This window comes from Austrofundulus limnaeus, unplaced genomic scaffold, assembly GCF_001266775.1.
Source record: "Austrofundulus limnaeus strain Quisiro unplaced genomic scaffold, Austrofundulus_limnaeus-1.0 Scaffold1980, whole genome shotgun sequence".
Classification (NCBI taxonomy): Eukaryota; Metazoa; Chordata; class Actinopteri; order Cyprinodontiformes; family Rivulidae; genus Austrofundulus; species Austrofundulus limnaeus.
Genome location: NW_013954382.1, coordinates 18,678 through 27,839, shown reverse-complemented (window position 1 = coordinate 27,839; position 9,162 = coordinate 18,678). Strand labels below are relative to the sequence as shown.

The 9,162-nt window shown below is 41.1% G+C and overlaps 1 protein-coding gene across 3 annotated transcripts in view; it reads left to right on the top strand.

The window, feature by feature from the left end:
* dcxr (dicarbonyl/L-xylulose reductase) overlaps positions 1-9,162 on the top strand; it is a 27,423-nt gene that overhangs the window by 10,254 nt on the left and 8,007 nt on the right. For 2 of the 3 annotated variants that reach the window (XM_014034127.1, XM_014034129.1), the window contains exons 6-7: positions 5,341-5,364; positions 5,582-5,681. In XM_014034127.1, coding sequence (XP_013889581.1) covers positions 5,341-5,364; positions 5,582-5,681 — 124 coding nt within the window. The remainder of the gene's footprint in view (positions 1-5,340; positions 5,365-5,581; positions 5,682-9,162) is intronic. The other variant, XM_014034128.1, reaches the window with a different exon arrangement.

The window sequence follows — 9,162 nt, the reverse complement described above, 5'->3', positions numbered from 1 at the left end:
GTTAATGGTTAATTTTAGGTATCAGGGTTAATGGTTAATTTTAGGTACAGGGGTCAGGGACAGGATGTCTAAAGTGAATAAAGGTCATTTTAGGCTTTGGGACGGTAGTTTTTGTACATTTTCTACACTTTCAGAAAGTATGACAACAGGTTCCGCCCCATCTCGTCAAAAAATGACACAAGGGGAGAACCTGACCCGTCAAAATAAGACGCAGAGGGAACTTTGGAAAAGTGTCAATACGTGACGAGTCAGGAGACTTGGTTGTTTCAGGACCAATGAGCTGCTGAGGCCAAGTTTTCTTACACAAAGCAGCACATTTCTCTCTAGAATCCTTGATAGTCTTGAGATTTCATTGTACCCCACACAGGTTCATGACCCCCTCCAGAGGCAGCAAAGCAGCTCCAGACCATAACAGACCTCCTCCATGTTTCACAGTAGGACAGTGATCTTTTCTACACATGCTTCATTTTCCCCTCTGTGAACGTAGAGCTGATGTGCCTTGCCAAAAGGTTCAGTTTCTGTCCCATCTGTCCAGAGGACATTGTCCCAGGAGCTTTGTGGCTTGTCAACATGTAGGGTGTGATCTGACTCTGATGTTTGAGCTTGACGTTCACCTTTAATCTTCTCAGAAGAGTTTCTGGGCTCTTTTGTTATCATTCATATTATCATCTCTTTGATTTGTTCTCCTCCTGTGCCCACGTCCAGGAGGTGGGCTACAGTTCCATGGATCTTAAACTTCTGAATAATATGTGCAGCTGTAGTCACAGGAACAGATGGTCTTATAACCTTTACCTTTAACGCTTGTCTATAATTTTCTTATTAATCTCCTGAGACAAGTCTTTCCTTGTCTTCCTCTGGTCCATGTAGAGTGTGGTCCACAGCATGTCAGCAACCAGCTCAGTGAGGATCTGTAGGCCTACATACAGGTCCACTGACTGATTACAGGACTGTACACACCTGTGGTGATAATTAGTGACACACCTTGATTCAACAGGACCCTTTGGTCTCATTGTTTTCAGGGGTTCCATCATTTCTGTCCAGACCTGTTTCATGAGGTTTATTTTTTGATTCTGTTGAAGCAGGACTGAAAGTCAATGTCTGATTTTGATTTGTTCATTTTTATAGATTTTTTTGTTACTTTTATCAGATTCAAGTTATTTCCATGACCATTGTGGGATTTTTGATCATTAAAGGAGGGGGACCAACAGTTTAGTCCAAATGTGTGTAACGGGGTGTCCATCCTCCTCATGTTCCCAGCCTGGTCTTCTTTAACTGATTTATTTTATTTCATTTCATGTCAAGTTCAGCATACAACCCCAGTACTAATGAAGTTGGGACATTGTGCAAAACGGAAATAAAAACAGAAATTAATGATTTGCAGATCCTTTTCAACCTATAATCAGTTGAATACCCTACAAAACACAATATTTAATTTCCAAATGGATAAACTTCATTCTTTTTTAACTCAATAATTTTGAGTGTGATGTTTGCAACACATTTTAAAACATCTGGGACAAAAGCAAACAACAGACTGGGGAAGTTGACACAGGTGAACAGGTTAGTTATGAGCTCCCATGAACACAGTTCATCTGTACATCTACAAGTTAAAGCTCTATCATGCAAAGACAAAGCCAGACCTGAACAACACCCAGAAACCCTGCAGACTACTGTGGACCTGAGCTCACCTGAGATGGACTGACTCACAGTGGAGAAGTGTCCTGTGGTCTGATGAGTCCACATTTCTAATTGTTTTTGTAAGAAAAACATCATCAGAATTAGAAGAAAGAATAATTTAGCAGAAAACAAATTGATTTTCTTTAAAGTAATACTATTAAAGCCTCCATGTGAGTCAGCTCCAGTCTGTGTCCCTGCTCTGAGTCGAACACTAACAGAGCTCTGACTGTTACCAGCTGCACTGAAAACAAGCAGCTTCTTCTCTTCTAAACTCATCTGGAGACAGTTCCTACAGATTAGTTCATCCTAGTCTCAGCCTGGAGCCGATGGCTTTCTGTAGTCCTGAACAAGCTGAGTTTATGTTACAGAGACTGAACACTGACTCTGTCAGGTTAAACAGCTCAGTGCAGGTGATGAAGGTGTAGAACAGGACTGTTCAACTCTTCCACCTGCCAACTGCTTCATTTATTCCCTAAGACCAAAACCCTGGTTTTTTACTACAAGTTATTTTAGTTAGATAAAGACTTGTTTGGTATCTACAGAAACACCAGAATCGTTTCTAGAAGTTGGTAAAAAATTTCTATCAACATCTACAGTTCAAACTATAAGCTGCTGAAGATAAAAATATGAAAGTGAAAAATTGTTTTAAAATATTTTAAAAATCTGAGATGTCAAAATTATATTTGTGCCAAATAAAAGGCATAATGTGTTATTTTTAGTTTTGATATTGTTTTTATCACTAGTTTTATTACAAAGTTGTCATAATCTGTGTTTATTTTCCTTAGTTTCCTGTGTTTTCAGTGTTCCCCTGTGTTTCTCTGCCCTTTAGCCCCGCCCCCTCTCACCTGTGTCCTCTTCTGTCTGCTCCAGGTGTGTCTTGTTGCCCTGATTAGTTTGTCTTTATATTCTGTGTCCTGTCTTCAGTGTTTGTCTGATCATTGTGCTGCTTCTCTCAGCCTGTGAGGCGTCTGCTCATGTTCATGCTCATGTTCATGTTCATGTTCATGTTCCTTTCTCTACAGTCTCTGTAAGTTTTTGCTGACATACAGTATCAGGCCTCCTTGTGTTTCATTAAAATACTTGTTTTGAACTTTGGATCCTGCCTGCGCCCTGGGTCATTCTACACTAAACCTCACACAAAGTGTTCTCTATGTTGTATTTATGATCAAATATAAAATTGAATAAACTGTTTCAGAGGAAACAGATCTTTGTAATATTTGATTTATTCACATAATGATTGTATTTGCTGTATGTTGGACCTTTTAGCTGTTGGCCAGCAGTAACTGTGGGCCCGGAGCAGTTTGAGTAGTCCTGCTGTAGGATATGAGACTGGATCTTAAATTCAGTTAATTAGTCACAAAAGTTCCTTCAATCAACATCATGTCCTTTGGGCCAAACGAGGAAAAGGATGATCTGGTTCAGTATCAGCACAAAGTTCAAAAGCCAGCCTCTCTGTTGGTATGGGGGTGTATTAGTGCCCATGGCATGGCTAACTTGTTTTCCATTGAAAATGTGTGGAGCTTTATGAAGAACAAAACAGAACAACAAAGACCCCGAACTGTTGAACAACTGAAGTCGTTCATCAAGCAAGAGTTAAAGAGTTTAGCTACAAACCTTCAACAATCAGTGTCGTCAGTTCACAGACACTGATTGAGTGTTGTTAGAGAAAACACAGAGGGAAACATGACCCTGTCCACATTTATTACAACCTGTTGCCTCAAATTCAAAATGACAGAGTGTTTTTGGGGAAAAAAAACAAAGTTTATCAGTTTGAACATTAAATATCTTTGTTGTTTATTCAATTAAATACAGTGGGGAAAATAAGTATTTAGTCAGTCACCAATTGTGCAAGTTCTCCCACTTAAAAAGATGAGAGAGGCCTGTAATTGACAACATAGGTAGACCTCAACTATGAGAGACAAAATGTGAAAAAAAATTTGAGAAAATCATTTTGTCTGACTTTTAAATAATTTTTTTGCAAATAATGGTGGAAAATAAGTATTTGGTCAATAACAAAAGTTCATCTCAATACTTTGTTGTATATCCTTTGTTGGCAATGACAGAGGTCAAACGTTTTCTGTAAGTCTTCACAAGGTTGGCACACACTGTTGCTGGTATGTTGGCCCATTCCTCCATGCAGATCTCCTCTAGAGCAGTGATGTTTTGGGGCTGTCGGCGGGCAACACGGACTTTCAACTCCCTCCAAAGGTTTTCGATGGGGTTGAGATGGGGAGACTGGCTAGGCCACTCCAGGACTTTGAAATGTTTCTTACGAAGCCACTCCTTTGTTGCCCTGGCAGTGTGCTTGGGATCATTGTCATGCTGAAAGACCCAGCCACGTTTCATCTTCATTGCCCTTGCTGATGGAAGGAGGTTTGCACCCAAAATCTCACAATACATGGCCACATTCATTCTTTCATGTACACGGACCAGTCGTCCTGGTCCCTTTGCAGAGAAACAGCCCCAAAGCATGATGTTGCCACCCCCATGCTTCACAGTTGGTATGGTGTTCTTTGGATGCAACTCCGCATTCACTTTCCTCCAAACACGACGAGTTGTGTTTTTACCAAATAGTTCTACTTTGGTTTCATCTGACCATATGACATTCTCCCAATACTCTTCTGGAACATCCAAATGCTCTCTAGCAAACTTCAGACATGCCTGGATATGGACTGGCTTAAGCAGGGGGACACGTCTGGCACTGCAAGATCTGAGTCCCTGGCGTCGTAGTGTGTTGCTGATGGTAGCCTTTGTAACATTGGTCCCAGCTTTCTGCAGGTCATTCACTAGATCCCCCCTTGTGGTTCTGGGATTTTTCCTCACCGTTCTTGTGATCATTTTGAGCCCACGGGCTGAGATCTTGCGTGGAGCCCCAGAGATTAGTAGTGGTCTTGTATGTCTTCCATTTTCTGATTATCGCTCCCACAGTAGATTTCTTCACACCAAGCTGCTTGCCTATTGCAGATTCAGTCTTCCCAGCCTGGTGCAGGTCTACAATTRGGTTTCTGGTGTCCTCCGACAGCTCTTTTGTCTTCACCATAGTGGAGTTTGGAGTGTGACTGTTTGAGGTTGTGGGCAGGTGTCTTTTATACTGTTAACGACTTCAAACAGGTGCCATTAATACAGGTAATGAGTGGGGGAAAGAGGAGCCTCTTAAAAAAGAAGTTACAGGTCTGTGACAGCCAGAAATCTTGCTTGTTTGTAGGTGACCAAATACTTATTTTCCACCATTATTTGCACAAAAAAAAATTCTTTAAAAGTCAGACAAAAAGATTTTCTCAAATTTTTTTTCACATTTTGTCTCTCATAGTTGAGGTCTACCTATGATGTCAATTACAGGCCTCTCTCATCTTTTTAAGTGGGAGAACATGTACAATTGGTGACTGACTAAATACTTATTTTCCCCACTGTATAGGTTGAAAATAATTTGTGAATCATCATATTCTGTTTTTATTTTTATTTTACACAACTGCATTTGTTCCTTCAGCTGCAGGGATGATTGAATATCTCCAGCCATCCTTCAGACCAGAGTTTAACATTGTGTTATGTTGAAAACGTTTTTAAAAACAACTCCTGTCATACCACATCTCACTCATATGTGCTGTGAATCAGATTTTAGCTCTGTGTCTGTAAAACTAAGTTCGACTCATGTCTTGTGTTGTTTAGCTGTGGCAGTCGACGTTGCTGAAGGTAATCAGTTATTAATGCACATTCAATAATTATTCTCTGAATGTCTTGTTAAAAATCCTGCAGTAAGGTAGGAGGTACAGAACATCTGCTGTGTCAAAATGTACTGAAGTAAAACCAAACACACAGAAAACAAACGACATTTAGACTGAATATTAGTTTTCAGATGTTTTCACCTGAACTAGCTGGTGCTGTTGGGTCTAACAGAACCTCTGTGCAGATTGTGGCTCGGGGGATGAAGGCTCGAGGATCTGGAGGCTCCATCGTCAACGTGTCCAGCCAGGCCTCTCAGTGCGCTCTCAGAGACCACGCAGTCTACTGTGAGTACCACAGGACCACTGTCCTCCAGTTTACTCACTCTAAACTGATGCTGTGCCGTGTTCGTTCAGCTGTTAGCACCGATGAGTCTCCAACAGTCCCACTCCAGACAGATTCTGGTTTACTGGGAAGTGATGATTTGTCAAACAGTTAAGTGTTTTTTTATGGAGATAAATTAGTCTCAAAGTTATCTGAACATCAAGATTCAAGCAACAAGAAACTGCAGAGCGGTTCTGTTCACGTGACTTCTGAGACTTTCTTACCTCTGCATCCGTCACACGTGTTCAAGGCTGGTGAAGAGCTGGGACATCTGAGCCTTACTACCTGTACTGACTTATTAACAAAATACTTTTTTGGCTTATAGTTCATGAATATGGGGCACCATGTTAAAAGATTTCACCAACGTATTTGTCAGTATTTAGCTCACTGTTCTTACATTTAGCTAATTTAAGAATCAGAATCAGTTTTATTGCCATTGTCAACGAACAAGACTCACAGACCAGGAATGTGCTTCAGTGTAAAGGTGCAATAAGTTTCACATATAACAAATGAAGAAAATACAAAGGATAAATATAATATATATATAAATATAAAAAAAAAACAGATGTACACCAGTTCAATACAGTAATCAGAGCAGACACTATAGTTGGAGGAGTGCAGTTTGATCCAGTGATTAAAGTCAACAGAAAACTAATACAGTCATAAAACTAATACAGTCATAAAACTAATACAGTCATAAAACTGATAGGCAGAAAACTAATACAGTCAGAAAACTGATAGGCAGAAAACTAATACAGTCAGAAAACTAATACAGTCATAAAACTAATACAGTCATAAAACTAATACAGTCATAAAACTAATACAGTCATGAAACTAATACAGTCAGAAAACTGATACAGTCATAAAACTAATACAGTCATAAAACTGATACAGTCAGGAAACTGATACAGTCAGAAAACTGATACAGTCAGAAAAAATAATACAGTCAGAATACTAATACAGTCAGAACTAATACACTCAGAAAACTGATAAAGTCAGAGAACTAAAACAGTCAGAAGACTAATACAGTCAGAAAACTGATACAGTCATAAAACTAATACAGTCATGAAACTAATACAGTCATAAAACTAATACAGTCAGAAAACTAATCCAGTCAGAAAACTGATACAGTCATAAAAAATAATACAGTCAGAATACTAATACAGTCAGAGAACTAATACAGTCAGAAAACTGATACAGTCAGAAAACTGATACAGTCATAAAAAATAATACAGTCAGAATACTAATACAGTCAGAGAACTAATACAGTCAGAAAACTAATACAGTCGTGAAACTAATACAGTCTGAAAACTGATACAGTCAGAAAACTGATACAGTCANATTTAATGTTGTATGTGAATGTGTTATGGGAGAGTGAGTGAGGGTTTCATTTAACAGGAAGAAGGAACATCAATCTGGAAAGCACAATGGAAATATACAAATTCACTACAGTGGAAAGAAATTGCTTGGAAAACAAAGATAAGATAAGATAAACCTGTTTATTGTAATTGTACAGAGCACAATGAAATTACAGTTCAGAACACCCATTCACAAGAAGACAGAACATAACAAACATAGGAGAWRAGGTGACCCCAGYTCATGCAGCCATAGGCCACACTATCAATTRAGTTCATTTTACTTATATAGCGCCAAGTCACATGCTTCTTTGAACAGTCTGGTTGGGATGGGATCTAGCAGACATGTTGATGTTTGGATGAAGCTATTGTTTTAGATAGCTATTTCAGACTATGAACAGGCCCTTCGTACCTGCTGGAGAAACTGGAAACCAACGAGCAAATCACTTTCACATTCTCTGGGACTGCCCTATTATAAAACATTACTGGACAGAAATTCATACTGCTTTACAGGACATTTTTAAAGTTTCCTTCCCATTTGGAATAAAATCTGTATCCTTTGAACATATACCATAGAACTGGGAAAACAAGGACAAAATTTATTGAATATTTTACTAGTAGCAAGCAAGAAGAAACAGACTAAGAATGGTTAACGCAAGAGAAGCTAAACCTGATCGCTTGGTCAYAGGTGACAATGGACGATTACAGAAGGGAGATTTCAGCTATCGTAAACCACAAATTGGATCTGTTTGACTTACACTGGAACAAATGGGCTCTATATATGGCATGCCAGAGGCCTAATGTAGTATTGTAAAGAATATAGTGTAATTTCTACACCCCCCCCTCCCCCGAGTGTTCTGTTACGTTACAGTAATTTTGTTTTTGCACTATGTAATATGTTCATCAGTGAAAATAAAAAAGCTGGTCATTAAAGTGCAGATCTGTGAATGTCTGCCTAAAATAACTTTAAGAAACCTTTTATGTACTGCTGTTTAAAGAAAACAAACAGGACTTAGTAGTTTTTTGTAGACCGTAACAGTGGTTTGGGACTCTTTGACAACTGAAGTTCCAGTSGATTTAAAACAATTCATTTTCTATCTTGTTTCAGGCTGACTGAGCTCTGTAACACTCAGAGTCCCAGGGCTGATGGGAGCCCCCCTCAAACATTGCTGCAGAGGGACCACCAGAAAGACCATCTGGCCTCAAAAAGCATTAACATCACATCAGCAGGTTCAAAGGATCTACATGAAACTACTACATTAGTCCCTCAAAGGGACACCCAGACTCACCCATTCTGCCTTCAGAGCCCCCACCAGACATCCCAGTCACCCCATCCTCAAAGCCCTGACCAGATACTCCAGTCACCTCATCATCCAAGCCGCCACCAGATACCCCAGTCACCCCATCCTCAAAGCCCCGACCGTATACCCCAGTCACCCCATCCTCAAAGCCCACACCAGATATCCCAGTCACCTCATGCTCAAAGCCCCCAACAGATACCCCAATCACCCCATCTTCAAAGCCCCCACCAGATATCCCAGTTACCCCATCCTCAAAGCCCCGACCAGACCTCCCAGCCACTCCATCCTCAAAGCCCCCACCAGACATCCCAGTCGCCCCATCCTCAAAGCCCCCACCAGATACCCCAGCCACCCCATCCTCAAAGCCCCCACCAGATACCCCAGTCACCCCATCCTCAAAGCCTCGACCAGACCTCCCAGTTGCCCCATCCTCAAAGCCCCCACCAGATACCCCAGTCACCCCATCCTCAAAGCCTCGACCAGACCTCCCAGTTGCCCCATCCTCAAAGCCCCCACCAGATACCCCAGTCACCCCATCCTCAAAGCCTCGACCAGACCTCCCAGTCGCCCCATCCTCAAAGCCCCCACCAGATACCCCAGTCACCCCATCCTCAAAGCCTCGACCAGACCTCCCAGTCGCCCCATCCTCAAAGCCCCCACCAGATACCCCAGTCACCCCATCCTCAAAGCCTCGACCAGACCTCCCAGTCGCCCCATCCTCAAAGCCCCCACCAGATACCCCAGTCACCCCATCCTCAAAGCCTCGACCAGACCTCCCAGTCGCCCCA